Genomic DNA, 27,806 nt, shown 5'->3' with positions numbered 1-27,806 from the left:
TGGTCTCACTTATATATGACAAACAAGTGCATCTAGATGCACACAAATACCCTTACACACCCACAAAACCATTCAAAACACAACTCCTTACACATGTACACCTCCTCACACACTACAGCCATATGTTCACAACCAGGCACCCATAAATGCACTTACACATAAAGAGATACATTCAGATACTCAGTTTACATTCAGAAACCAGATACACACACTCATACATGTGCACCTCGTCAAACTCACACTCACAGATCCGTGCAAATATCCACAAATCCACACAGATGTAAACGCCAGCTTCACACACACAAATACACAAAATACACTCAGCGATACATGTCAACAAATAAACAGATAACACATAAACCCAAACACATACGTACACTTATTACACACATGAAACTACACTCAGGTATACACATCGGGACACACACAAAGACCTCACACTCACAAGCACAAACACTTGTGCATTCACAGTTACACACAGTTAAGAGGCACACAGTAGATATCTTGACAAAAAAACACATGGAACACACAAGCAAATATTGACTATCCACAAATAGAGGCTCAGACATTTAAAAGTACACCAGGCAACCTCCACACAGTTGCATCATGTATACAAAAATCTGGTTCACACACACACAAATATATTCTCTCTCACACACACACCCCTTCACACTGCCGTACAGAATCAAGCTCATACCACCCATAGATTTGCTCACACAAGTATGCAGTTCCTAGATACATAGGCACACTTGCAATCTCATAGATGCATCCAGAAATGGACATTCTTCTACAGTTATACCCACTTCCACTGTTTACGCACCCTGTCACACCACCTTATCTCACACCATATACCCAAACACAGTCACCCACAAATACACTCACATGTAAATACACATATATGAGCAAAACACATTCCACAATCGCTACCCCCATACACACACCCGTGTGCACACAATCATACTCATAGACTCATATACAAATGCACTTAGATACAAATACATCATCCTCATTTACACACAATTGGAGCCCAGCCCCCAACAAATTCTGTTGATACCACAAATGCACACATAGACATTTGCAAATATACCCAGTAACAGCCATTCAACCACACTCACAGATACAAGCTGTCACACTCCTGCATAATTACACACACTCTCAATTTGTCGCATATACTCCTTCATTGACATTCATCACACCCTGACACAAAAGAGATGTACATTTAGATGCTCACAAATAGGAAAACTCACAAATGCACTAACAAAACACAAATACACACACACTCCTGAATCCTCAGGACACCAACACCTACACAACACAGATCCTTGTACACACAACACACATGAAAAACAAGGACGCGCGCGTTGTCACATTCGCACAGATACGGACACGCAGACACCCTCAAACATATTCCACACCCTCCTTTCACCACCCAAACACGTCCAGAGATGCACACACTGATGCGAATACAGACACACCTTCTTGGACGCTCACAAGACACAATGAGAAACAGGTGCACACACGCGCGCGCTGCCTCCAGGCCGGGAATGACAAGCTCACACTCACATCTAAGGAAACACAGTTGGGCAGGCACACACACCCGCAAGCAGAGGGTCCCTCATCCTCCCCAGCGCGCGCGCACACACAGGCGCGCGCGCGCACACACACTCCTCCGCAGCCTCCCCCGCCACCACCGCAGTCTGGGCCCGCCCCACCCTGCGGCGGCGAGGGGCCGGGAGAGGCGAGGGGCCAGGGTCCGGGGCCAGGCCCGGGGGCGGGGCACACCTGGGCTCCGCCCCGGGGCGGGGCCGACGCAGCGTCGTGAGCGCGATCGGCCGCACCTGGCTCGCCTGCGGCCGCGGCGGTGACGGTGGTGGTGACGGCGGGCCCGGCCAGGGTGCTAGCGCGGCGCAGCCCAGCCCAGCTCAGCCGGAGCGAGCGCGGAGCCGGTGCCCGCAGCCCCGGCGCCGCCATGGTGGAGGCGGCGCCCCCCGGGCCCGGGCCGCTGCGGAGGACCTTCCTTGTGCCCGAGATCAAATCGCTGGACCAGTACGATTTCTCGCGGGCCAAGGCGGCGGCCAGCCTGGCGTGGGTGCTGCGGGCCGCGTTCGGGGGCGCAGGTACCAGGCCGGGGGAGAGGGGGCGGCAGGTGCGGGGGGCGGGGCGCCGCGCCGGGGAGGCCGGGGCCGTGGGAACAATAGCGCCGGTCGCCGGGGGTCCCCGGGCCCGGGCCCCTGCGCGCCGGGCCTCTGGGCTTCCTGCTCGGCCCAGGCGGTGGACTTTGCCCGGCCGGCTGCGGGAGCGCGGTGGGGGTGGGGCCGGCGGCCCAGCTCCGCGCCGGGACCCGGGCGTCCCGGACCCCAGGTGACCCGGGCAGGGTCTGCGGGCCGAGTGTTGTCTCCCACTGCGGGCCTCGCCTGGCTGCCCTCCCCCCCTTTACACACACATCGTGCGCCCGCGAGGACCCCCGCCCCCGTCCAGCCCGGACGCACACCCCGCGTCGGCCCTGCCTGCTCTGCGGGCGGTGAGGGGAGCGGGAAGCCCCTGTTTCGCCTCCACTGCCCCGGCCGGCGGCTGGCAGCTGTGACTTATTGCCCCATTTTGCTTAGGAGGCGGGCGAGCCCAGCAGAAGGGAAATGGCTTTTCCAAGATCGCCGGGGGTGGGGGCCCAGGTGCAGGGCCTTCTCCCACTTCCTCCCCCCGGTTCACGTGTGTGAAGAACTCAGGCCACCCCACCGGGGAGGATGCGAATGGGTCCCTAGGATTTGCGGCCCAGGGAAGGCTCAGTAATGGCCCCATGCCAGAGCTGAGAGTCAGGGCCTGGCCATGGGGAAGACGAGTTAATTAAGGTCTGGGCCTTCTGGGGGGACGCCCTGCCCTCCCACTGGCCCTGCCCACTGGTCTTGGCACCAGCTGAGCACAGCCCATCATACCTTCAGTGGCCTTCCCAGAACAACCAGTTCTGGGTGTGGGTCTTGGTGACAGCTGTCCGGCTCCTGGTTCCGCCTGAGCCTGTCTTTCTCCCAGTCTCTTTCCCTGCACCCTCCCAAGCAGGGCCCACTCTGGGGCTCACCGCCCACAGGGATCTGCTTGAGAAAGGGGGTGGGGGGTGGGGGGATGGTTGGCGGGGAGAGACCCAGGTCTGCCCCAGCCCCTCGCATCCCAGGTTATGAGGCCACAGAGGACTCAACTTTGGGAATCAGAATTGGCTTTGAGTCCCACGCTCCACCAGAATGTGGACGAATTAACCCAATTCTCTAAGCTTCTGTTTAGTCCTCTATAAAAGAAGGCATTTGTGCACTTTGTTATCCATTTCACAAACGTCTGCGGGGCACCCAGGAAGTGCCAGGGCAGTGCTGGGGTGATTGGGGTCCCAGTTCCTCCTCTCACAGGGTGAGAGAGACTGACCACAGGATTATTCTGTTTCTGGCGCACAGTACACACTAAGTGGATGTTGCTATTCCTACTGCCGTGACCAGCGGTATTTTTATTAACGGTAATATTATTCATCATCTGGTCAGGGGACAGAAGAGAAATTACTGTTCCATTTCCCAGAAAGAAAAGTCAGGTCCCTGGGGGACGCCCTGACTCACCCGGTTCTGTTCTCACTGACCCAGCTCCCCTGCGTTGTGTGACATCCTTCCCGAAGGTCACGTTGAATCTGCGCCCCCAACCCACGTTCTCTAAACAGAGGGGGACTGAGGAAGGTGGGACCCCAGGCTCTGAGCAGGAAGTGGGGAGCAGAGCCCTGCTTGGTTCATGAACTCTGGGACTCTTTACTGATGCCTGTTGGGTGCCGGTCCAGTGCTGGGTGCTCAGGATGGAGAGAGGGGGATGAGACTTGAAACCAGATCATTGCTGCTTAGGGTGATAAAGTCGGTGATGTCCAGTTAATGTCGAGGCGTGCTGAGGGCCTTCCAGCGAGCAGGCTGGGGGAGGAAAATCCCTGAAATCTTCCAGGGAGGGGAGGAGAAAGGAAGGCTCCCAAGAGGAGGGAGCATTTGAACCTTGAAGGGTGTGTAGGAGTTTGCCAGGGGGAGGAGACCAACAGCGAGTTCTCCAAGAAGAGTGTACAGGTCCCAGTGGTGGCCAGGAGTGGCCAGGGAGATGAGGGAGTCTGGTGCAAGTGATGAGGGCCTCTCAGGCCATGGATGGGGAATCTGAGGGCCCTGGGGAGACATGGAAGGTGTTTGGGGACTGACCAGATGAGATCAGATATGCAGTTGCCCCGGGGGAATAACGGCTGGGGGAAGGGGTAGTTCTGATGGCCCCAGGGTACAGGCTGGGCAGGAATGCAGGCTAGTGGGCTCCACAGAACTCAAGCTCAGAGATAAGGAAGGGTGGCATCTTTATGCAAGTTTGGGAAACACCACATGCAGTCCCTTAGGCCGCCAGAACCTCCAGGTGATGCTTAGGGAACTAGGGTCCCATCGGCTCTGCCCTTTACTATCTCTGTGATCTTGGCCAAGTCATCTTAGCTCTCTGGGCCTCGGTTTTCTTATCTGTACAACAGATAAGAATAAGTCTCGGAATAATTCAACGAGCAAATGCACACAAGGCGGCGGCGGCGGTGGTGGTCCAAGGGCTAGCTGCGCTTTAGCTGTGCTGTCCAGTGTGGTAGCCACGAGCAGCATCTGGCCGGTCTGAATTGTGAGGTGCTGTACATGTAAAAAACACAGTGGCTTTGGAAGCCTTTGTACCAAAAAAAAAAAAGTGAAATATCTCATTAATAACGTTTTTATGTTGATGACGTGTTGAAACAATAATGTTTTGGGTATATATAGGGTGAAATATATTACTAGGGTAATGTTACTTGTTGCTACTTTTTTAATGTAGTGACTATAAAATTTTAAACTTCCTGTGTGGCTCACATTCTATTCCCATCGGACAGGACTGCTCTACAGTAAATGGTCAATAGAGCACTTTATAGTATAGAGCGGTGGATCTCAACCAAAGATGAGTTTGTCACTTAAGGGACATTTGGCAGTGTCTGGAGACATTTCTGGTTGTTGCTACTTGAGAGGACAGTGCTCTTGGCATCTAGTGAGGAGAGACCAGGGATTCTGCTAAATATCTTAACAATGCACAGGACAGCACCCCCCTGCCCCAATTCCCCACACCTCAGCCCCACTAAACACAAAATTATCCAGCCCCAAATGCCAACTGTGCCGAGGTGGAGACAGACTGGTGTAAAGTAAGGACTTGATAAACATTAGCTATCCGTAGCTCTAGCTCAAGTTGTCATCTTCAAGGCCCTGACAAGCCCTGCAGGAAAGAAACTTTAATTTTGCTGATGGGACCAGGAAGCAACCGGGCGCTGGAGAGAGGGGGAGGAGGGTTTGGCTTCAGGGGATGCCAGGAGCTGAAACCAGATGACTGATTGGATGTTGGAGCGGGGAGAGAGAAGGAGAGATGGTGATCTGTCTCTCACTGTGATGGGGACAGAGAGAAGGAGCACGTTTGGAGTAAGACGCTGAGCATGATGGGCGATGCCTGGGCTGTGGCAGGTGGCAGTGTTCAGATGGCCATGGAAGCCATCATAGTAGCGGGGGCAAGTCCATTGACAGGGCTGCTCAGAGCTGTTGGGAGCCCAGCATCAAAGAGGCATGTCAGGAGGTGGCCTGGCTTGAGTGGTGGGAGAGAGAGAAAAAGATGCCAGGGGGAGGAAGTTTTCTGGAAGAAGGAGGTACTCGGCAGAGAGCCCAGGCAAGATAGCGGGCGTTGGAAGGCCACTGCTGGCCTTGGGGAGGCCGGGAGCTAGGAGGGCAAGGGCAGATCAGGGAGGTTGGGACAGGGGAATGGTGGAAGGAAAGAAAACCTGGAGAACTCTTTTTTTTTTTTTAATTGAAGTGTAGTTAATTTACAATGTGTTAGTTTCAAGGGTACAGCAAAGTGATTCAGTTATACACACACATATATATATATACTTTTTCAGATTCTTTTCCACTAGAGGTTATTACAAGATAATGAGTAGAGTTCCCTGTGCTCTACAGTAGGTCCTTGTTGTTTACCTGTTTTATACGTGGTAGTGTGTATATGTTAATCCCAAACTCCTAATTTATCTCCCCTGCCCATCATTTTTGTTTACCCTAAGTTTGTTTTCTATGTCTGTGGGTCTATTTCTGTTTTGTAAATAAGTTCATTTGTATCGTCTCTTTTAGATTCCACATATAAGTGATATATGATATTTGTCCTTGACTGACTTCACATAATATGATAATCTCTAGGTCTGGAGAACTCTTCTTTCAAGGGGCAGAGAGATGGCCCAACTCTACATGGGGTTTGGGTATTACGTAGGAAGGTCAAGTGTGAGTTTAGGGGGTGGGGAAAGAGTGGGGGGTGGGGCAGGGAGGGGCTGAAAGCCAGGGTGCCTGGGTCCTTGTAGGTGAGGGTAGGGGCCTCTGGAGAGCATCGCTGTGAATTCAGGCACCTGAGGAAGGCCTGGTACGACACATTCAAATGTTTTTAAGCAGTAGAATCCTGCCCCCTTCCATCCTTTCAAACACGCAGAAGCCCAGTATACAAAGCAGCAGCTCTGATTGGGATGAGTTGGGGCCTCCCTGGAAGACCCATAAGGGCACATCCAACCGCCTTGGCCTCGGTTGCCTCCTGTCTACCTCCCAGATCTTCCTGGCGGCTTATTCTGATCTTTCTCCTCCCCACCCTTGGGTCCCACTTGGTTGGGGCTCTGCCACCCCTCCTCCCTCCACATGCGGCTTCCTCAAGCCTCTTCCTACCCTGCCCCTCTCTTTCAGGGTTTTTGTGGCTACCTCTAAGCTCCAGCCCCTCCTGTACCCCCATCTCAGCCACCACCCTCTTTCTCTTGCCTTCCGCCTCCCTCTGTCTCTCTTCCCCCTCACTCCCAATGGAGCCCTGGGTGCCTCTCCCCCCTCCCCTTCAGTCACCAAGTTCAGGCCATTCACCCGCCCCCCACAAAGTATTTGCAGTCTGTCCCCCTCCCCCATTGCATGTCCTGTCAGCCAACCCCCCACTCCACAGCTCATCCCACCCCCTGCTTAAGGCCTGGGTTTGAATGCCAGTCCAGAGCTGTGTGGCCTTCTTCGTGCCTAGGTTTCCTCATCTGTAAAGCGGAGTTACCACGTGTGCCCTGGCTGCTTCTTCCTAGGGTTGCCTTAAGGCAAAGCGAGTCCCGCTGGGGTGGTGTAGGGCACCCAGGGAGATCGATTAAGTCACAGTGTCGTGCAGTCCTTAGGTGAGGGCGAGAGGGGTGGCTACAAGACCCCGCCCATCTGGCCTCCGCCCCCTCTCCTCAGGGTCCAAGAGCCCGCCAGCTCCCCGAAGCACGTGCTCTCTCCCACCTCCTCGCCTTTGTATGCAGACCCCCTGCCTGGAACACCGTCACCCCTTCCTCTGGCAAACTCCCCCACACCTGCACCTCGTGTCTCAGGCCAGGTGCCCTATTTTCCCGTCCCGGTGCCATCCTCCCTGGTCCAGACCCGCAACGACCCCCCCCCCATAATTGGGTCCATGTAATTGTATGTATGCGGAGGGATTATGTCCGGTGGCCCTGACCCGCCATGATCCACGCCCCCCCTCCTCGCCCCGGCAGAGCATGTGCCCTCGGAGCTGTGGGAGCCCTTCTACACCGACCAGTATGCACAGGAGCACGTGAAGCCCCCGGTGACGCGGCTGCTGCTCTCGGCTGAGCTCTACTGCCGGGCCTGGCGCCAGGCGCTGCCGCAGCTCGACACGCCCCCCAGCCCCTCTGCGCTACTGGCCCTGCTGGCGCGGAGGGGCATGGTGCCCGCGCTGCCCGAGCGCCCGGTGCAGGAGGCCGACCTGAGGCACCAGCCTATCCTCATGGTAGGCCACGCCCCTACCTCGTTAGGTCCCGCCCACCAGGCCTGGCTCCTCCCCTCATGGCTGCTCCACCAGGCCAGGCTCCTCCTGCCAAGCCTGGCGCCTCCCAAAAGGCGCTAACTCTGGCTCCTGAGGACTTGCCTACCCGGCCCACCAGATCCCTAAGGCCTAGTTTGTGACCTCAGAGCTTGGACAGCCTCCCAAGCCCCTCCCACTTCGAGCCCCTCCCACCTCCAGGTTCTTCCTCTCTCTCCTCCCTGGGAGGCGCTCTGGTCTCACCCTGCAGCTCTTGCCTCCACAGGGAGCCCACCTAGCTGTCATTGATGCCCTCATGGTTGCCTTCGCCTTTGAGTGGACAAAGACACTGCCTGGTCCCTTGGCCCTGGCCAGCTTGGAGCACAAGCTCCTTTTCTGGGTGGACACGGTAGGTGGGGCTTGGGCCAAGGTGGTCTGGTGGGGGCCAGGATCACCCAGTGACTGGAGCACTGACCTCTCCCTGCTCCCCAGACCATCCGGCGGCTGCAGGAGAAGACAGAGCAGGAAGCTGCCCAGAGGGCATCTCCCGCGGCCCCTGCCGATGGGGTGGCCCCAGCGCAGGCTTCGGTGAGCCTGGGGCGATGGATGGAAGGAAGGAAGGAAGGGCGGCCCCTCGAGGGCTGGGTGGGCAGGTTGGAGCTGTGCCTCGAGGCCATGCCTGCACTGGGGGGGCTGGAGGTGACTCTCTCTCTCTCTGCCCTCTCCCCTCTGCCGCCCCTGCCACTCTCCTCTCTGCCTCTCTGGCATCAGTGTCCCACACGCTGGTACTGGAAGCTGGTTCCTGTAAGTGGGGCTCTTTCTCTGCCCCGTCTGCCTGCCCTGCTTGTCGCTGTCTGTGTGTCTGTTTCTGCCTGCCTGTCCTGCTCCCTCTCCTGTCTCTCCCCAGATATGAGCAAAGGAAGTAGGACCCCAGCCCTGGGGGCACAGAGAGAAACCCTTTGGGAACCAAGGGAGGGGGGGAATCTCTGCTGTTCCTGAAAGGACAGACTTCTCCCCGGTACATGACTCACCTCCCAGTAATCAAGAGGCTTGTACACTTGAGCCAAGGTGGGGAGAGGGAGGACCCCAGCCCATCAGACACATGGATCCTGACCCCAACAGGCAGGGCACATGGAGAAGACCCCTCTAGCCAAGAGAAAAAGAGGGTAGAAGAACCTTCCTAACTGAGACTCCAGCTTCCCTAAGGACAGCTCCCTGCTCTCAGTTTTGGGGGCAGTGGGGTGTCCATCCCTGAAGTACAAGGGGAAAGTGACCACTGCAGGTGTCGGGGGGAGGTTTTGGGCTGAAGTCCCTGCCTTTGCTCACTTCAGGGTCTCCTTCCCCCCACACTAGGGCCTGGGTTGGGGGTTCCTCTCCTGCCTTCCTGCTTCCTCTGCATCCCCTCCCCCAGCTGGGACCTGGGTCTTGTGTTGGGGGGAGAGGATTCCCTGCATGAGTGGCTGCTCTGTGGGGTCCCTCCTGGCTGGGAGGAGCTGGGGTCCCCAAAGCCGGCCAGGGCGCAGTCAGGGAGCTGGATGGCCGGGGCTCAGGACAGGGGTCAGGGCTGTCTCCTCCCCCGCTGGAGGTGTGCTTGGGGGCCCAGCAAGTCAGCACCCCTCCCGCCCCGCTGACAGCTGCTCCTCTCCCCCCAGCACGCAATTGCCTTCTGTTTGAAGGAGTCGGGGAGCAAACCCCCCATGGTAACGTATCCCCCACCCCAGGGTCCCAGGAGTCCCTGTCCCCAGCCCCCGCTGCTGGCCTGGCTGCTCGCAGACACCTCCTCTGCCTCTTGCTGCTGCCCTTCCCCTGCTCCAGGCTGGCCCCCCCCACTCTGGCTCTGGGACCCCCGGCTTCACGCCCCCTCGTGGCGGAAACCCCAGGCCTCCCCGCCCAGCCTGCATGACTGCTGACCTCGGAGGGGGCCAGCTTGACCTCTGACCTGACCCGGCTCCCACCCACAGATCCGATATCGCAAGGACCGCGCCGTGGCCCGACGCGCCCCCTGCTTTCCGACCGTGACCAGCCTCCAGGACCTGGCAAGTGGGGCTGCGCTGGCCGCCACGATCCACTGCTACTGTCCCCAGCTCTTGCGACTCGAGGGTGAGTGAATGTGCCTGAGCCAGACCCCGTCCTTGCAAGCCTGGCACCCAGGCATTGGCGTCTGTCCCCAGAGTAGTGCAGCGATTATAAGTGCAGCTCCCAGAATTGGCAGACCTGGGTTTGAACCCCTCTCTTCCCGTAATGAGCTGTGTGACCTTGCACAAGTGTCTAAACCTCTCTGCGCTTTATACAATTCACTCCTGCAGCAGATACCGATAGAGTACAAACTGCCAGGTCCTGTTTTAGGTGCCAGAGCTCCAGCCAGAACAATGCAGACCCGTTCCTGACCTCAGGCGGCTCACATCCTAGTTGGGAGAGAAAGACAATAAGTTCATCGAGAGGAATGTTCCGGATGTTAGGTGCTCTGAAGGGCACTGGGTAGCCAGGATAAGCTTTCTGAGTTGAGTTCTTGGGGAACTAGCACTCCAGGTGGTGGGAACAGCAGATGCAAAGGCCTGAGGAACAGCCTGTCACGGTACACACCTTGTGAAGGGGGCCTAGCCTGGCTCGTCAGAGGTCCTCTGTACATGTTGGCTGCTGGGCCCCCGCTTCCCCGGGGCCCCATCCTCCTTCCCTCAGAGCTGGGGACGCAGGCATCCTGTCCTTACAGAGGTGTGCCTCAAGGACCCCATGTCTGTGGCGGACAGCCTGTACAACCTCCAGCTGGTGCAGGATTTCTGTGCCTCCCGCCTTCCTCGGGGCTGCCCGCTCTCTCTCGAGGACCTGCTTTATGTCCCACCGCCCCTCAAGGTAAGGCCATCTCGGGGCCTTGTGGGCAGAGGGGGGGTGTCGGGGGCCGTGCGCCTGGTTGGCTGACCCTGCTTTCCACCTCTAGATCAACCTGATGGTGCTGCTAGCGGAGTTGTTCATGTGCTTTGAGGTGCTGAAACCCGACTTCGTGCAGGTCAAGGATCTGCCTGATGGTCACGGTGAGGCCCGACCCTGGGTCCGGGGGGCATGGGGGCAGGGGAGGCCAAGCCCTGCCTGACCCTCCGCTCTGTGCTGCAGCTGCCTCCCACAGGGCCACGGAGGCCTCCCCACCTCAGAACAACAGCGGCAGCAGGTACCGCTCCCCTGTTGGGTTGAGACTACACAGCCACAATGGGCTCCTCCTCCTGCGGGGACGGGGAAGGGAGATGATCTGGTCTGCACTCCCAGGAGGGGCGAGGGAGGGGGAGAGGGGGCCCCTCGGCTGACGCGCATCTCTTGGCAGTTCTCCTGTCTTCAACTTCCGCCATCCACTCCTGTCATCCGGCGGCCCCCAGTCCCCACTCCGAGGATCCACAGGTGAGGGCAGGGAGATGGCTTGTCACTGGAGACCCCCATCCAAAGACCACCCCAGCTGACCTCATGTCGTGCCTCTAGACCCCTCCATTGGGCCCCTCTGGCACCCGAATGACCCTTGGTGACACTCATTGTCCCCCCAGTGACCTCCCCAGTGGCTCAACAGGACCCCGTAGTGACACCACCCACAGTTATCCATCCGCATAATGACCCATCAGTGACTCACCCATTGACAACCCGTGGCTGACGCCACCCAGGGTCCCCATTGACCCCCCGAGTGAGCACTGAGTGACCACTCACTGCCCCTCCCCAGGCTCGCTGAAGTCCTCCCCGTCCATGTCCCACGTGGAGGCCCTCGGCAAAGCCTGGAACCGTCAGCTCAGGTGAGCGCATCGCAAGGGCCCGGGCAGTGGAGCGGGTGGGGCCCAGGCTTGTCCCAGGGGCTGACCCCTCCCTCCGGCCGCCCAGCCGTCCCCTTTCCCAGGCCGTGTCGTTCAGCACTCCCTTTGGCCTGGACAGCGACGTGGATGTTGTCATGGGAGACCCCGTCCTACTCCGCTCCGTCAGCTCAGACAGCCTGGGTCCCCCGCGCTCTGTGCCAGCCCGGACCCCCACCCAACCAGCCCCGGAGACTGGCGACCTGCCTACCATCGAGGAGGCCCTGCAGATCATCCACAGTGCCGAGCCCCGGCTGCTCCCGGATGGGGCTGCTGACGGCAGCTTCTACCTCCACTCTCCCGAGGGGTCCTCCAAACTGCCACTGGCTTCCCCCTACCCACCCGAGGGGGCCTCAAAACCACTGCCCGATGGGCCCACCAAAGCACCCACCTACTCGCCCCACCCCGAGGGCCTCTCGAAACCGTCTCCCTGCCCAGTGGGGGAGGTATCGAAACCGCCAGCCCTGTCTGAGGGCTCCCCGAAGGCGGCGGCTTCATCCCCAGTGGCCAGCAACTCTGAAGTGAAGATGACCAGCTTTGCTGAACGCAAGAAGCAGCTGGTGAAGGCCGAGGCTGAGGCAGGGTCCCCGGCAGCCACCCCAGTGGCACCAGAGGCCCTGAGCTCAGAGATGAGTGAGCTTGGAGCCCGGCTAGAGGAGAAACGCCGGGCCATAGAGGCTCAGAAGCGACGGATCGAGGCCATCTTTGCCAAGCACCGCCAGCGACTGGGCAAGAGCGCATTCCTGCAGGTGCAGCCGCGGGAGGCCGGCGGGGAAGCAGAGGTGGAGCCGGGCCTGGCCCCTGGTGGGGAGCGGCCGGCAGGCGAGGGCCAGGGTGAGCCGTCGCCACGGCCAAAGGCAGTGACCTTCTCGCCGGAACTGGGCCCAGTGCCCCCCGAAGGGCTGGGGGACTATAACCGGGCGGTCAGCAAGCTGAGTGCAGCGCTGAGCTCGCTGCAACGGGACATGCAGAGGCTCACGGACCAGCAGCAGCGGCTCCTGGCCCCGCCAGAGCCCTCTGGGCCTGCCCCGCCTCCCGCAGCATGGGTCATCCCTGGTCCCACGACGGGCCCCAAAGCCGCGTCCCCCAGCCCCGCCCGGCGTGCTCCGGCTGCCCGGCGCAGCCCCGGGCCTGGCCCCAGCCCCACACCCCGGAGCCCGAAGCACGCGCGGCCGGCGGAGCTGCGGCTAGCACCCCTGACGAGGGTGCTCACGCCTCCCCACGATGTGGACAGCCTCCCCCACCTGCGCAAGTTCTCGCCGAGCCAGGTGCCCATGCAGACACGCTCCTCTATCCTTCTGGCGGAGGGGCCGCCTCCCGAGGAGCCCGCGGCCCGGCCTGGCCTCGTCGAGATCCCGCTGAGCAGCCTGGAAGAGCCCACGGCTGAGGATGACGGAGATGGGAGTCCCCCTGGTGCTGAGGATTCCTTAGAAGAAGAGGCATCTTCAGAGGGAGAGCCCCGGACCGGGCTGGGATTCTTCTATAAGGTGAGAGTCACCTGAGCAGGTGGGGGAGGGGCCAGGTGGGTAGATGGATGGATGGTCAGGGATGGGTGGGCGGGTGGGTAGACAGGCAGTTGCATGGATAGGGCTTTCCCAATGGATGGACAAACAGATGGAACGGGGGTGGGGGGTGGGGAACAGAGGTGGATGAGTGGTTAGCCAGGTGGCAGCTGGCAGACAGACAAGGTGTGTATGTCCAGATGGACACATAGATGGGGCGGGTGGATAGACAGAGGGAGAACAGGTAGTAGACAGTTGGACAGGGCTGGGCGGATGGATGGATGGGTGGGTGACGGACAGATGGATAGGAGTGGGTTTAGACAGATGGGGCTAGGGTCCTCTATGGTATCCCCTCCCTCCTGCTCCCTCCTTCATCCCCTACCGGCTCCCCTTCCTGACTCTTCCATATCCAATCACTCTTCTTCCTGTTGGCATCCCCAGCCTGGGCCACCACCTCTTACCTGGACACCTGCAGTCATGTCCTGATTGGTCTCCACTGCCCACCCCTCACCACACACCAATCCCTGGCCATTTTCAACTGAGCGGTCAGCAAAATTTATTTAAAATGTAAATTGGACCTTGTCACCCCCTTATTTCAAACCCTTCTGTAGGTCCTCTTTGCTCTTAGAATAAAAGTCTTTCCCATGGCTGTAGGCTCTGCTTGCCCCTGACCTCATCCTATGGCATCCTCCCCAGCTCTGCATCCCAGCCACACTGGCCTCCCTGCTGTTCCACACCTGCTAGGCTTGTTCTGGCCTCAGGGCCTTTGCACTTGCTATTCGCACTGCCCAGAATGCTCTCCTCACCGCTCACCCCCACCCAGTTCAGTCCTCATCATCATTCTCCGAGGTTGCTTCCTCTGGGAGGCCCCTCTCTCGGTGTCCCCAGGCCAGGATAGGTCCCTCCCCACAGTGTAGACTGACAGCAGCCTCTGCTGGTGTTCACCAATGTTGGTGTGATACCTGATTGCCTTCCTCGCTGGGTTAAGTGCTTGGTGTGCCCAGAACCCAGCATGGGGCTGTGCGTACAGCAGGTGCCCACCAAGTGTCTTCAGAACAATTACAAACACTCAAGGACAGGCGAGCGGCTGGCAGGCTGGGTCGACACAAGGTCAGACTCCAGCCGAACCAGGGGAGGGACAGCCAGCTACACTTGGTGCCTGCCCCCAGGATGAAGACAAGCCCGAGGACGAGATGGCCCAGAAGAGGGCCAGCCTGCTGGAGCGTCAGCAGCGGCGGGTGGAGGACGCACGGCGGCGGAAACAGTGGCAGGAGGCCGAGAAGGAGCAACGGAGGGAGGAGGCTGCGAGGTGAGGCTGGACCCAGCCTGGGGAGCCTCCCACCACTGGCGTCCCCACAACCTGACTGCTTCGATCCCCTCAATCTGCAGGCTGGCCCAGGAGGAAGCAGCCCCCGGGCCCCCGGCCCCCGCAGCTCCTGCGGCCCCTGCCACCCGGGCCCCAGCCGAGGAGGAGGTGGGCCCCCGGCGGGGGGAGTTCACGCGGCTCGAGTATGAACGCCGGGCCCAGCTGAAGCTGATGGATGACCTCGACAAGGTGCTGCGGCCCCGGGCGATGGGGAGCGGGGGGCCGGGCCGGGGCGGTCGGAGGGCCCCCCGGCCACGCTCCGGTTGCTGTGATGACTCGGCCCTGGCGCGAAGCACAGCCCGTGGCCTGCTGGGTGAGGCCCCCGTGGGTGTGTGGGACGGGTGGTGCAGGGCACATCCGCAGGGCCGAAGCGTGGGCTCCCAGGGGTCAAGGCTTCCACAAGGATGTGGGGCTGCAGCAGGGTAAGGGCCGTGGGCAGAGCTGGCCTGGGGTTCTCTCCACGGCTTAACAGGTGAAGGGCCGCTTCCCACAGCCTGGCGTGGTGGGGTGAGGTGGGGAGGTCATTCTCCAGCGAGGCTGCGCAGGGCGAGGGTCTTGGACAGGGCTGACCGCACATTCCCTCACCAGCCGGCCAACTAAGGTCCCCTGGACATATGTGGAGGTAAGGGGACTTCAGGTGGGGCCTGACCCAACACCCTCTGCTCCCAGGCTCTCGGCTCAGCAAAGTCTACTCCCAGTCCACCCTGTCTCTGTCCACTGTGGCCAACGAGGCGCCCAATAACCTCGGCGTGAAGAGGCCCACGTCTCGGTGAGTTTAGCCTGGGCAGGCAGCCGTTTGTGTTCCAGGTGGCCTCTCAGAGAGAGGGGAGAGGGGAGAGGGGAGAGGGAGAGAGAGCCTTAGGAGGGTGATCTGGCACGAGGGTGTGCATCTGCCACCAAAGATGCAAGGCTGCACACCTGAGACGGGTGTTCAATGTGCCCGGGGCCGGAAGAGGGCCTTGCGTGGACTTGGGAGCCCAGATGATGTCAGTGGATGCATCCTGCCTGCTCGGCTGTGTCCTGGGCTCGCCCTTCCCGGGTCCCACCGCACACTGATTGGGAGGCTTCGTCCACCGCTGACCACACCACACCCCACCCCACCCCACCCCTCCCCCCGCAGGGCTCCATCTCCATCCAGCCTCATGTCCCCAAGCCGCCTGCCTGGCAGCCGAGAACGTGAGTGGGAGAACGGCAGCAACGCCTCCTCCCCGGCCTCAGTGCCTGAGTACACGGGTAGGTGGGACTTCAGGGGGTGAGCACCGGGCCCCACCGGCGCCCCAGGTCGTCCCTGCTGACCGCCCCGCCCCCTAGGTCCACGGCTGTACAAGGAGCCGAGCGCCAAGTCCAACAAGTTCATCATCCACAACGCCCTGTCGCACTGCTGCCTGGCGGGCAAGGTGAACGAGCCGCAGAAGAACCGCATTCTTGAGGTGGGCTTGGGCCGGGGCTGGCGGACTGGCGGCGGGCAGGTCGTAGGGGCCCTGCTGGCCTGGCTAACTGCTTCCGCCCCCCACCCAGGAGATCGAGAAGAGCAAGGCCAACCACTTCCTGATCCTCTTCCGCGACTCAAGCTGCCAGTTCCGGGCCCTGTACACGCTGTCCGGGGAGACGGAGGAGCTGTCGCGGCTGACAGGCTACGGCCCCCGGACGGTCACGCCCGCCATGGTGGAGGGCATCTACAAGTACAATTCGGACCGAAAGCGCTTCACCCAGATCCCCGCCAAGACCATGTCCATGAGTGTGGATGCCTTCACCATCCAGGGGCACCTCTGGCAGAGCAAGAAGCCCACCACTCCCAAGAAGGGCAGCAGCACCCCCAAATAGCCCCGTCCCGGGTGGTCCGCAGGCCGGGCCCCATGTGCTCTGGCCACCGCCCTCCTGGGGGACAGCCCAGAGGACAGTCCGTTGGTATGCCCGGGTCCTGTCTGTCCCCCCGTGACCTCGCCTGGGTGGGGCTGGAGTCCCCACCCCCTTACTTTGGTCCCATCCTGCCGTGGGGGCTGAGCTGGGAGGTTCAGGGACTCAGGGCTCAGCTCAGTCCCCCGTCTGTCCTCCCCACCTTCTCGAATAAAGTAATTTAAAGAGAGCTCGGCTGAGGCTGGCTGGGGTGCCTGGTGACATCTCTGCCCGAGACGGTTTCCTATACTCGCCGGCTGTTCCCTGCCTCCCGTTCCCTCTTGAACTTGCTCCAGCCTCTCCTCTGCCCCCTCGACACGACCCGGCCCCCAGAGCCCCGTGGCCGCTTCCCAGCTGCCTCTTAACTGACTTCCTGGGCACCTGAGGCCTCTGGCCAGCCCTCCCCGCCCCCGCTCGCTTCAGTTTTCTCCTCAGTGTGGCTGTTATTATCGGCCAGTCCTGGCATTTGGTTCTTGGCCAACTGCTAAACGTGATCTCTCCTCCAGCTGCCTGCCTACGTTTCTAGGCTCCGTGACCGCCTCTGGGCCGGGGGTTCCTGTTTCTCTCCTCTGAGCTGCACGTCCAAGGGTCTGGTTGCCGCCTTGGCATGGCCGCTGGACGTCTCAGGTGGAGGAGCTACATCACAAGCTCGAGCCGGGCGGAGCTCGGGTCTCCCTGCAGCTCAGACTCTCCACCGCCACTGGATCCCACACATTCACCTCCCGAGGGCCTCTCTGTCCCCGTGACTGCACCCCCAGTCACCTCCTGCCACAAGCCGGTCCCCACAGCAGCCTGCCTGGCCTGTTCAGGGCACAAATCCGGTTAAGTGCCCGAATGCTTAAAATCCTTTACTAGCTTAGAGCCCGCTAATGGCTTCCGGGAGCTTAGGACTAAGGACCGCACCTAGGCCATGGCCCATGGCTGAGGTCTGGCTCCTGGCAGCTGTCCAGGGAGAGAAGCGCCTTGCTAAGATCACAGAGCTGGTTGGGGCCCGCCTGCCTCCGGAGCTCTCAGCCCAGTCTCTCCCCAAGGGGAGGGGGGTGCCCTCATCCAAGGAAGAAGGGTTCGTGGTGGGGAGGCTGAGTATCTCTATCTGCTGAGAGGGAGGGGCGCAGGGGCCCCCTCCAGGCTCAGGGCCTCAGGCGGCAGAGAGACTGGCCTCTCGGAGCCCAGAACTGGCTCTGCGGGGTTAGGGTGGAGCGTGTGCCCTGGCCTGGAGCCCAGCTGCCCCACCTCCCCACACCGGCCAATCTGGGGGGTGGGGTGGGGGGCAGGGCGGCACTGAGCTGGCAGTCCCCAGGGGCACCGAGGCAGTAGGAGAAGTCGGGGAGGAAGGAGGCTCAGACCAGAACGTCCAAACACAAGCTTCACTGGGGGAGCGGCGGGGGGGTAGGGGATGGGAGTCAGTCTTCCTTCAGGCTCCCGAACACGGCGGCCGGCACGCTCTGCTGCTCCAGGCGCACCTCTGGAGGTGGGGCGAGGAGGACGCAGTCACCTTCCAGGTGGGGGTCCCGCCCCCGCCTCCGCCCACCAGCCCGCCTGGCCAGCCGGCCTCTTACCGTTGGGCTCCAGGTCCATCTCGTCCTCGTCCTCGCCCAGCTCGATCTCCTCCGGGTTGGCCTGCTGGGCCAGCTGGGCCAGCTCCTCCCGGGAGGCGTCACTCCTGGGGAAGGCAGGCGGCCGGGGGAGGGGGCCACACTGCTCAGCTGGGCCCAGCAGCCCCCCAACCTCCCTGCCCCTCCCCTCCTGCAGAGCTGGCCGGCTCCCAGCTCGGCTCCACCGCCCCGCCCTCACCTCACAAACAGGATCTTGCTCTGGGCCCGTGAGGGCTGGTCCTGCTCAGCCTCCGCCGCCAGCTGCTCGGCCCGCTGTTCCAGCAGTTTCATGTCGTCCATGCCGCTCTGCCCAGGGGCCAGGTCGGACACTGCGGGGGGAAGCGTGGGGGTCAGATGCCGTGGGCAAGCTGTCCTCAACCACGGCCTTAGGTGCCTGCCTCGGTCTGAGTGCTGCTGGGCGCCCCCCGACCTGGGCCTGAGGCCCTGGCCCTCGAGGAGCTCCCAGCCTGAGGCAGGGGAGGCAGAGGAGACCCTGATGCTCCCAGACCCGGGAGACCACCACTGGGCCACAGCTGCTCACCAGTGCCCGTGGCGCTGCCCGTCACCTTGAGCATCTGGGAGGCCATGAAGTTGACCTGAGTGTTGTACGTGGCCTGCACGCTGCGGCGGATCCGCAGCATCTCCCGGATGGTGTCCTCGTTGCCGTGCCGGACCTCGAAGTCCTTCCACGTCTGCCAGAAGGCCCCGGTCGTCTGCAGAGGGGCAGGGCCGGGGGACATGAGCCGGCTGGCTCAGCCGCAGACTCCCACACCCACGGGCCCGGGGCCCGTCCCTACCCGGGGGTCACAGATCTGCGAGCAGAAGCTGTAGATGGCCCGGGCGCGGTCGATCTCCCCGAGCTTGCACTCCATGTCCGCGAACCGCAGGCACATCTCCCGGGCGTGCTCGTCTGACAGCACCTGGGCGGGGTCGGGAGGGATCAGGGAGGGTGGGATGTGAGGCGGAGGGGGCCGCCCCTCTGGGGGAGCCCTGGTGGTTCCCAGCACACCAGGCCGGCCCCTGGGCGGGCGGGCCTCCCCACAGATGCCGCACACAGGCTCGCTCGGATACCCTGCCTACAGGACCCCTTGTTCCCCCTCTCTAGCCCCAGCTCTGCACCCCACCCCCTGCGGCGGGCACCTCGATGGCCTTCTGATAGATGCTGCGGGTGTGGGTGACCCCGTAGATCTCGGCCGCCCGCTTGATGTAGATGTTGAACATGTCGTATTGCTGGGCGGGCTCCACGGCCCTGGTGGCGCGCTCATACACGGCCATGGCGTGCCGGGCCAAGCCCCACTCCTCCTCCAGCTGCGCGTACAGCAGGTACAGGGCTGTGACAGGATGCAGCGGGGGGGGGGGGGGGGGCGGGTCAGAGGTCAGTGGCTGGGCCCGTGATGCCCCCTCCAACCCCCGCCACCCCACCGAGCCCACCTGACCCTCCTCACTCTTTGCGTATTTGGGAGGGCAGCCATCCAGTGCCTGCTCAAACAGGTCCCGTGCCCGTTCCAGCTTCTGGCCCCCGTAGCGGGCGATGAACTTGGTCAGGTAGGTACTCCAGATGTCGGACACGTTGGGCCACTTGAACAGCGAGATGCCGCGCTCGTACGCCTACCCCGGGGGGGAGTCGTGTGAGTCCGCAGGGGGAGACTCCTTAGGGCTCAGCAAGTAGGCCCCTTGTCTGCCCACCTCTCCCCATCCCACTTCTCCCTGTGATCATGCAATCAAAGCCCAGCCAAGAGTGTCTGTGCGCTGCCTGTCTCCCTGGACAGACTGCAAGGACCCCAAAGACAGAGCTGGACTAGGGCTCACTAGGATCAGTCAGTGACTTTATGGCTGAAGAGGAGGGTGGAACCTCAGCTTGCAAACACTGGAGCCCGGTGTCCCGGAAGAAGGTTCACCACCCAGGCAGAGGGGCGGGGCCTGCCACTCAGGCAGAAGGGGCACTCGCACGCGTGTATGATTTCCCCATCCATGTATGTTCACAGTCTCCACTTGTACACGACAAAACCTCAGACAGTGGGGCAAAGCCCCGCCACACGTACACGTGCACATGGAAAACACCCCACGTGCCTAAAACCCATCGCCTGAGCAGCAAGGCAGGCGCACCCCCGCACACACAGGCAGAACTCCGTGCCTGTGACAGGCTGACCTGTGTCCCCCCCAAATTCAAGTTGAAATCCTAACTCCCTGTACCTCAGAACAAGACTGTGTTCTGAGATAAGATCTTTAAAGAAGCAACTAAGTTAAACAGAGAGGACTTCCCTGGTGGCACAGTGGTTAAGAATCCACCTGCCAATGCAGGGGACACGGGTTTGAGCCCTGGTCCAGGAAGATCCCACGTGCCGCAGATCAGCTAAGCCTGTGCGCCACGACTACTGAGCCCGCGAGCCACAGCTACTGAAGCCCACGCGCCTAGAGCCCATGCTCCACAACAAGAGAAGCCACCGCAATGAGAAGCCCGCGCACCACAACAAAGAGCAGCCCCCGCTCGCCGCAACTAGAGAAAGCCCGCATGCAGCAACGAAGACCCAACACAGCCAAAAATAAATAAATTTAAAAAAAAAGAGAGATTAGGGTAAATTTCATTCCAATACAACTGACAGCCTCACAAAAGCAGAGCTGGGCACAGGAGGAACACCAAAAACACACAAAAAGGTGTCCACGTGAAGACACAGTGAGAAGGCAGCCTCTACAAGCCAAGGAGAGGGGCCTCAGAGGAAACCAGCCCTGCCGACACCTTGATCTCGGGCTTCCGACCTTCAGGACTGAGAAAACACATCTCTGTTGTTTAAGCCTCCCAGTCGGCGGTGATGGCAGCCCGGGTAGGGGACAATGCCGTCCGGGGCCCCCTCACCTTGAAGCTCTCTTCAAAGTACTTGTGCTCCTCCAGGAACATGGCGTAGTTGATGACGATTTGGGGTGTGGCGATGCGCAGGTCCAGGATGCGGTCATAGACGGCTTTGGTGGACTGTGGGGCAGGGGGCCGGTCAGAGCATGTCCCGGGGGTGGAGTCAGCGGCCCCCCGCGGGGCGTGTCCCATCCCACGCCCCCATCCCATCCTGGCGGCTCACCTGGAAGGTGCCGAGGCTCTCCTCCAGGTCGGCCAGCATTGACCACACCTTCAGAGACTTGTATACGCGGTTCTGCACGGGCTCCGAGCCGTCGAAGTACTCGGCGCGGCGGGCGGGCAGCGCCGTCGCCTTCTGCACGGGCAGCGCCAGCAGGGGGAAAGCCGCGGGGGGTGTCCAGGACCAGATCACACAACCTGAGGCTCCCCCACCCCCTCCCAACCCGGGCTTGTGTTTACTCGCAGCAGCCGCAAGGCCTGGTCGTAGTTCTCGTGCCGGAGCTCCAGCTCGCCACACTCGCACCACACGCTGGCCAGGTCGTCCACCTGCTTGAAGCTCACCTTGGTGGCTTTCTCCAGGATGACGCGGGCCTGTGGGGCGGGCAGAGGCCAATCTGAGACCCCGCCCGCCCGCCTGTGGGCGCTGGGCGGAGGACCTGTAAGTACTCGCAACACGGCACTCACGTCATCCAGCTGCCCGTTGTCCTCGTAAAACTTGGCGAACGAAACCCACAGGGTGTGGGGCTTGCCGGTGGCCTTGAAGGGGTCCACAGTCTGCACGGCCTCCGTGTACGTGTTAATGATCTGGGCAGGAGGAGTTGGGTCAGGCTGGGCAGGGCCCTGGTCGGGGAAGGCGGGGCCTGGGGACAGGGGGCGGGGCCGCCACGTACCTCCCTCGGGCGGCCCTCGTGCAGGGCCACGCGCTTGTGCCACTCGTGCACGTGGTGCGGGTTCTGGCGCAGCAGGACGCTGTTGAGGAGCAGGGGCCGCCGGCTGATGAGCTGCTCAAAGCGAGCCAGGCGCAGCTCCAGGTCCACGTCGTCTGGGACCCGTGGGAAAAGCCGGGAGTGGGGGGGAGGCCTCAGCACGCGGCCCCCGGCCACCTCCGTCTCTCAGGTCTCTCTCCCTTCAGCCCCCAGCTCCCCCACACTGTCCATCCGGGCACTCCCTCCCTGAGCTGCCCCAGGGCCACCCTGACCTCACACTTGCCCTGGGGCCAAGCTACTCTGGAACTCCCTCCAATCCCCACCATTCCTCCCAGCCCTTCTTCCCTGCCAAGCTCTGGCCCAGGCCCCCCTCCCCACGCCTGCTGTCCAGCCAGCTCTCCCTTCCCACCAGTGGCCGGCCCAAGCCCCACTGAGATGTGTTCCCAGTCCTGGCTACCCGCCGAGATCCCACCCGCAGCGCCCATTCAGACTCCCTCCCTGCTGGCCTCTGACCCCAAGCCCCACACCTCCCCTGACCCAGCCACTCGGGACCCCTCCGAGCCCTGCGGTCCACCCCTGCTGCTCACCTTCCTCCTCCCGCCCCAGCTCCGAGGCCGTCTCCATCTTCGCCGCAATCATGCTCTCCTCGAACTGGGCATAGCTGTCGAACACCTGGGTGAAGTCCCGCACGGTCATCACGGTCCGGATGGCCTCCTCGTACACGTCCCGAGCCTGTGGGGATGGGGAAAGTGCTGGCAGGGGAGAGGCACGTGTGCCCACCGCATGCACACAGGGCATCCGGCAGCACCGCCCTTGGCACCAGTCCCAAATCGGAACCCCCGCAGGGCCTTCCCCGGGCCTGCCCAGCTCCGTCAGCGCACGGCCGTGGTCGGAGCTCCCCTCCCGTCCTCTGCCAGAGTGAGCTGGAGGCCCCAGCTCCTCAGCAGTAAACCAACAGTGACAGCCCCTCACGCAGAGTCACTGCGGGGCTCGAGTGAGACGCATAAAGAGTCTGGCCCCAGTGAGACCCAATAGGTGACCAGCCACCCTGCAGGGACCCTAACCTCAGCCTGCCACGGAGTGCTCAATCGTTGCTACAAAGTACCCCTCACGCCTGCCCGACCCCCTTCTGCAGCTCACATTCTCCCCGTCACCCCCCACACCAACCCCCGAGGGCAGCATGAAAGGAAAGTGCTGGCGTGGGCGAGGCGCATCCCCACCAAGGGCGGGCCCGTCGCTCTACCCCTGGCCCTGGCTGATCCTGCCCCTCTGCCTCTGCCTGGCCGCTGGCTCCAGCAGCCTCCTGGCCCGTCTCCTGCTGCCGGCCTCGGCCTGTGCGCTTCACTCAAAGTGTCAGCCTGAAGGGTCTTTGTAATACACACACCTGGTCAGGCCTATGTCCTGCTCACGGCTGGCTGGCTGGCGGCTCCCCACAGCAGGACACAGCCGGCCCCTCCTCAGCCTGCAGGACCCCCCTTCCCTAGTCCTTCACCACTCCCTCTGAGCCCCCTCCAGCTCCTCCTTCCCACTCTGCTCCCCCCGGCGCCCCCCTCCCCAGCCAGTCCCAAGCCAGCCCCTCTGGGGACCTCTCAGAGCTCCACACCCCGCCCCCCACCCCGGCCCCAAGCTCGCCACTCCATGGCCCGATGAGGAGAACAGCCGATGTGGACACTGACAGAAACACCAACACCTCGGGAGGGACCCTCACGCCGGACACCCGCTCGGTGCCCGAGTCCCAGTAGGCAAGGAAGTGACTGTCGCTCTCATTTTGCAAATGAGGACACCCAAGCTGAAGCAGGTCCAAGGCCAGAGCAGAGAGATCCAGGTCTGGCTGGCCTGAGGTGGGTGCACTCGCCGGCAGGGCCATGATGCCTGCCTCTCCCCACCTTCAGAAAGGCAAAAGCGGTCCACGTGCACGTCTTCTGCTCACACGCGTGTCCTCAGGCACCCCCCAATACTACGTGCTGGAGGGAGACCCCACCCCACTCCCGGAGCCCCACGTGCTCAAGCACCTTCTCGAAGTGGCCGCTGCGGATGTAGTAGTCGGCCAGCGAGCACCAGAGCTTGCCCAGCTGGTCGGTGAAGCGGGTGAGGCCCCCGCGGATGATGGCGTCCACACTGAGAGACTGCACCTTGTCTGGGTTCTGGGAGATGAGGTCGCAGAGCTCGTGCCACAGCTGCAAGGCATGGGAAGGAGCGTCAGCCTTGTCCCTGAGGGGGCGAGCCCTCCCGCCCAGCCGTCGCCCCGGGGCCCACCTGGTAGTTGGACTTGCCGGCCTTGGACACGAAGCGCTCGTCGTTCACCACGGTGGCCAGGCGCTGTGCGGCCTCGTCCAGCCGGTCACTCGACTTGAGGTACTCAATGTACTCCTCGGCACTCTCGGGGCTCAGCTGGGCACCCGTCCACCCGCCAGCTGTCAGTGGGGCCACAGGGCCGTGCCACCGTGCCCCTCCCACTCTGGGCTTTCTGTCAGCCACCCACCACTGTCCCGGACAAGAGCTCGCCCCGCACACCCAGTCATAGCCACACCTGTTCAGCCTGGGCCTCACTGGTCCAGCTCCAGCCCTGACTGGGCCCTGACTGGTCCAGCCTGAGCCTCACTGTTCCAGCCTGGGCCTCACTGGTCCACCCCCAGCCCTGACTGGTCCAGCCTGGGCCCTGACTGGTCCAGTCTCAGTCCTGACTGGTCCAGCCTGCGCCCCAGTGGTCCAGTCTCAGTCCTGACTGGTCCAGCCTGTGCCCCAGTGGTCCAGTCTCGGTCCTGACTGGTCCAGCCTGGGCCCCAGTGGTCCAGTCTCAGTCCTGACTGGTCCAGCCTGGGCCCCAGTGGTCCAGTCTCAGTCCTGAGTGGTCCAGCCTGGGCCCCAGTGGTCCAGTCTCAGTCCTGACTGGTCCAGCCTGGGCCCCAGTGGTCCAGTCTCGGTCCTGACTGGTCCAGCCTGGGCCCCAGTGGTCCAGTCTCAGTCCTGACTGGTCCAGCCTGGGCCCCAGTGGTCCAGTCTCAGTCCTGACTGGTCCAGCCTGCGCCCCAGTGGTCCAGTCTCAGTCCTGACTGGTCCAGCCTGCGCCCCAGTGGTCCAGTCTCCGTCCTGACTGGTCCAGCCTGCGCCCCAGTGGTCCAGTCTCAGTCCTGACTGGTCCAGCCTGCGCCCCAGTGGTCCAGTCTCAGTCCTGACTGGTCCAGCCTGCGCCCCAGTGGTCCAGTCTCAGTCCTGGCTGGTCCAGCCTGGGCCCCAGTGGTCCAGTCTCACTCCTGACTGAGCTTAGGCATCAGTGGTCCAGCCTGCACAGGCCAAGACCTGCTTTCATCACAAGCCCCTAAACAGCACCACGCTAAGCATTTCAAGACGCGTAAGAGACGTTATAAGTTCAGGAAAACCACACAGTGCCTCCCCACTATTTGCACCTCGACTCTCAGCCCTGCCTGTTATTTGTTTCCCTAGTCGTTTATCTCCTATTCCCTGCCCCTCCGTGGTTGCAGTTTTACTCTGATTTATGGGGTCAGGTAATATGTATCTGTCTGCAAAGTTAGACTGAAAACTCCATGGAGGCAGCAACTGTCTTAGCCACACTGTCCCCGGCACCTGTCTTAATACCTGACATGCTTACTAGCAAACTGTCTGGAGATTAAACACAGAACTCACAAACAAAACCCTGTCTTAAGAAACCTTGTTCCCATATTCTGTCTGTTAGGGCAGACAGTGTCCCAACGAGCCGGTTTCCGGAAAGTCTTGACCTGGGGGAACCGGCCCACCTGCCTGAGCCTGGCCCCATCTCGCCCTCTGAGGGGCTTACCTTGAGGAAGCGCCGGTAGCCCCGCACAGCGGTCTCAGGCAGGGGGTGTGAGCGCAGGAAGCGCAGGTACAAGGGCCAAATACGAGAGTGCTGTGTGATGGGCAACGCTCGGAGGGCACGGTCAAAAGTGCGGCGCGTGTGTGTGACGCGTCCCTGGTCCATCAGGAACTGGCAGTAATCTAGCCACAGCCGGGGCATCTGGAGGTGCGGGGAGAGGCAGGGTCTGAGCTGCCAGCACCACCACCAGGCCATAAAGACACCAGATGTCCATTGCAGCAGGACCCGGAAGTCCCGTCCCCCTGGAACCAAGTCTTGCTCAACCCTGAGTGCACAGAGGCCACAGGACTCCAACCCCCTGCTCTGTCCACCTCCGTGGACTCTGAGCCCCACCTCCCCACTCATCCCCTGGCCCAGCCAGGCCCCCTCCCCACCTTGTGCATGAACACAAAGGCCCTCTCGTGGCAGTTGTTGACATCTTCGTAGGCAGGGTCGGTCACACAGCGATGCTTCACCTGTGCCCGGCGTGCCTTCAGGTAGCGGTACCAGAGTTTGTAGCTGGGGGGGTGGGGGGAGAGGGGAGGGGCAGACAGTGATTGGTCAGCTTTATGGACCTCGGGACCCTTCACTCTGCCCCACGAGACAAGTGCTGGGAGAAGGGGCCCAGGGAGGGGTGACAAGTCTCTGCGATGGGGGAATGGCCGGGACGTCAGGGAAGGTGTGCTCACTGATCAGGGGATGTATATTCGGCGACACAACACATAGCAGTCACGTGGGACCTACTAGCAAGTTCTGGGGTGATTGGATAAGGTGGGGTGGGTGTGGGGCTGGGGCAGGCAGGGCAGCTGCAACCAATCTCACCTGCAGGGCAGCAGCTTCAGTGCCCGCTCATAGAGCTGATTGAGTCTGGGCTTCGGGGCACCCTGCTTAAACTCAATGTAGCGGAGCCAGCATTTGACGGAGAACTGGTTCCGCATGATTTCCTCCTCATAGGGGAGGTCCTCCTCCTCCTGCCAGGGCCGGGGTACAGGGAGAAGACAGACCTGTTCTCAGAGCCTGCGCGCAGCACCACTCCACTCCAAACTCCAGACCCCTCCCCAGGTCCCAGATCCCACAATCCTCACCATCGGGAGCCCGGTCACCAGACACCCAGATACCAGGAATCTGGTCCAGACCCTTCAGAATACTACTGCCTACAATCTGACCCAGACCGTCAGACTCCTTGGTCACAGCGTTCTAGGCCAGATATGAGACTGTCACCCAGACATCACTCTTTTGGCCTTCCTAATCAAGCTATCCACTCTGGCCCAGACCACCAGACTCTTTTGCCACCAAGACCCTGGTCCGACGCCAGGCCTCTGCCCTAGACGTCAAGTGTCACCTCCTCACAACATGGCTCTTCCCAGACACGAGACGTTTGGCACCTCAGGACCCCACTAGCCAGAGTCCAGCTCAACTCTGCCCCAGAACTCGGAAGCTAGACCCTTATCTCAGAAAGAAAGGTGTGTACAAGATGCCTAGCCTTTAACTCGAGACACCAAGAATCTAGTGAAGATACCAGGCTTCTACTTCAAACACCAAGCCTTTGACTCTTCAGGAGTCCACGGGCCATCGCCTGATCAGCTCCACATCACCCGGTCTTTACTTCTGATTCCAGGGTTCTCCCGGTCCAGACACCATGCCCTTATCACAGAAACTATAACGCTCAGGACCAAACCTAGACCGTTACCCAAGACACCAAGATTTTACCACTGAAACCAGAGACCTGGACTGGTCGTCATCCCTTTACTTCAAACACCAGGCCTCTCAAGATTGAGCTACGCGAGTCTCCTTTCTCGCCCACTCCCATTTCCGCCCCAGGCCCGGGACGCCAGGCCCTTAACTTCAACCACCTGCTCTTTGCTCAGGTCACCTGGGCTCTAGCACCAGACCTCTGCTCCTGACCAGCCTGGTCCGTACATCATGATCCGGTCTCTGGCCCGTAAGGGTACTCCTGCCCTCAGACCGGCATAACTTTGGCCTAGATCCCCCGGGCTGCCATGCCCGAATCTCCTGAGGCATCTAAGCCCCAGTGCCCCCAGGCAGGCCACCCCCGGGGCCGCCGCGGACTCACGAAGACAAGATCCGGCCGCTCGGGCCTCGAGAGGCGCGCCGTCACCACCATTTTTCTGGCACTCCAGGTACGCGCAGGAGTCGCGTTATAATGACGTCTCCGGCTGAAGGCCC

General features: G+C 61.3%; 2 protein-coding genes across 4 annotated transcripts; one reads left to right on the top strand and one right to left on the bottom strand.

Annotated features, from left to right (window-relative positions):
• The first annotated feature begins 1,843 nt into the window (after positions 1-1,843).
• On the top strand, positions 1,844-16,608 carry CAMSAP3 (calmodulin regulated spectrin associated protein family member 3). 3 transcript variants are annotated; one of them, XM_089905530.1, is made up of 18 exons: positions 1,844-2,117; positions 7,568-7,821; positions 8,120-8,242; positions 8,326-8,421; positions 9,486-9,533; positions 9,795-9,933; positions 10,544-10,683; positions 10,769-10,862; positions 10,942-10,996; positions 11,147-11,220; positions 11,531-11,600; positions 11,737-13,141; positions 14,326-14,465; positions 14,546-14,835; positions 15,192-15,291; positions 15,643-15,755; positions 15,834-15,952; positions 16,041-16,608. In XM_089905530.1, exons 1-18 carry the CDS (start codon positions 1,970-1,972, stop codon positions 16,344-16,346), a joined length of 3,714 nt encoding a protein of 1,237 aa, XP_089761656.1. In that variant the 5' UTR covers positions 1,844-1,969; the 3' UTR covers positions 16,347-16,608. The 3 variants fall into 3 exon arrangements, with proteins under 3 accessions (XP_089761656.1, XP_089761655.1, XP_022412826.1); XM_089905529.1 differs by having other exon boundaries at positions 1,845-2,117; positions 11,686-13,141; XM_022557118.3 differs by lacking the exon at positions 9,486-9,533 and having other exon boundaries at positions 1,845-2,117; positions 11,686-13,141.
• Positions 16,609-17,771: 1,163 nt separating this feature from the next.
• On the bottom strand, positions 17,772-27,794 carry XAB2 (XPA binding protein 2). Its single transcript, XM_089905531.1, has 19 exons — positions 27,694-27,794; positions 26,442-26,590; positions 26,015-26,138; positions 25,584-25,781; positions 24,044-24,178; positions 23,800-23,964; positions 22,375-22,519; positions 21,752-21,903; positions 21,546-21,665; positions 21,321-21,452; positions 21,085-21,216; positions 20,868-20,981; positions 19,459-19,621; positions 19,154-19,344; positions 18,811-18,933; positions 18,555-18,726; positions 18,213-18,342; positions 17,978-18,081; positions 17,772-17,883 (listed from the first exon to the last, which is right to left on the bottom strand). The coding sequence occupies exons 1-19, from the start codon at positions 27,742-27,744 to the stop codon at positions 17,822-17,824; spliced, it is 2,562 nt and encodes an 853-aa protein (XP_089761657.1). The 5' UTR covers positions 27,745-27,794; the 3' UTR covers positions 17,772-17,821.
• Positions 27,795-27,806: the final 12 nt, after the last annotated feature.

This window comes from Delphinapterus leucas, unplaced genomic scaffold (assembly GCF_059928025.1).
Source record: "Delphinapterus leucas isolate spDelLeu-1000000601 "Yukka" unplaced genomic scaffold, BTC_Dleu_Yukka2 spDelLeu_asBTCV2_sq25, whole genome shotgun sequence".
Taxonomy (NCBI): domain Eukaryota; kingdom Metazoa; phylum Chordata; class Mammalia; order Artiodactyla; family Monodontidae; genus Delphinapterus; species Delphinapterus leucas.
The sequence above is the reverse complement of the archived record's forward strand: the minus strand, read 5'-3'. Positions and strand labels throughout refer to the sequence as shown.

Coding starts and splice junctions, on each gene's coding strand:
- XAB2 (XM_089905531.1), bottom strand. CDS start 27,744: ATGGTGGTGACGGCGCGCCTCTCGAGGCCCGAGCGGCCGGATCTTGTC. Junction 21,217..21,320: donor AGGCCTTGCGGCTGCTGCGA/GTAAACACAAGC, acceptor CTGCCCGTGCAG/AAGGCGACGGCGCTGCCCGC. Junction 19,345..19,458: donor CCCTCCCAAATACGCAAAGA/GTGAGGAGGGTC, acceptor ATCCTGTCACAG/CCCTGTACCTGCTGTACGCG.
- CAMSAP3 (XM_089905529.1), top strand. CDS start 1,970: ATGGTGGAGGCGGCGCCCCCCGGGCCCGGGCCGCTGCGGAGGACCTTC. Junction 8,243..8,325: donor TCCTTTTCTGGGTGGACACG/GTAGGTGGGGCT, acceptor CCTGCTCCCCAG/ACCATCCGGCGGCTGCAGGA. Junction 8,422..9,485: donor TGGCCCCAGCGCAGGCTTCG/GTGAGCCTGGGG, acceptor CTCTCCCCCCAG/CACGCAATTGCCTTCTGTTT.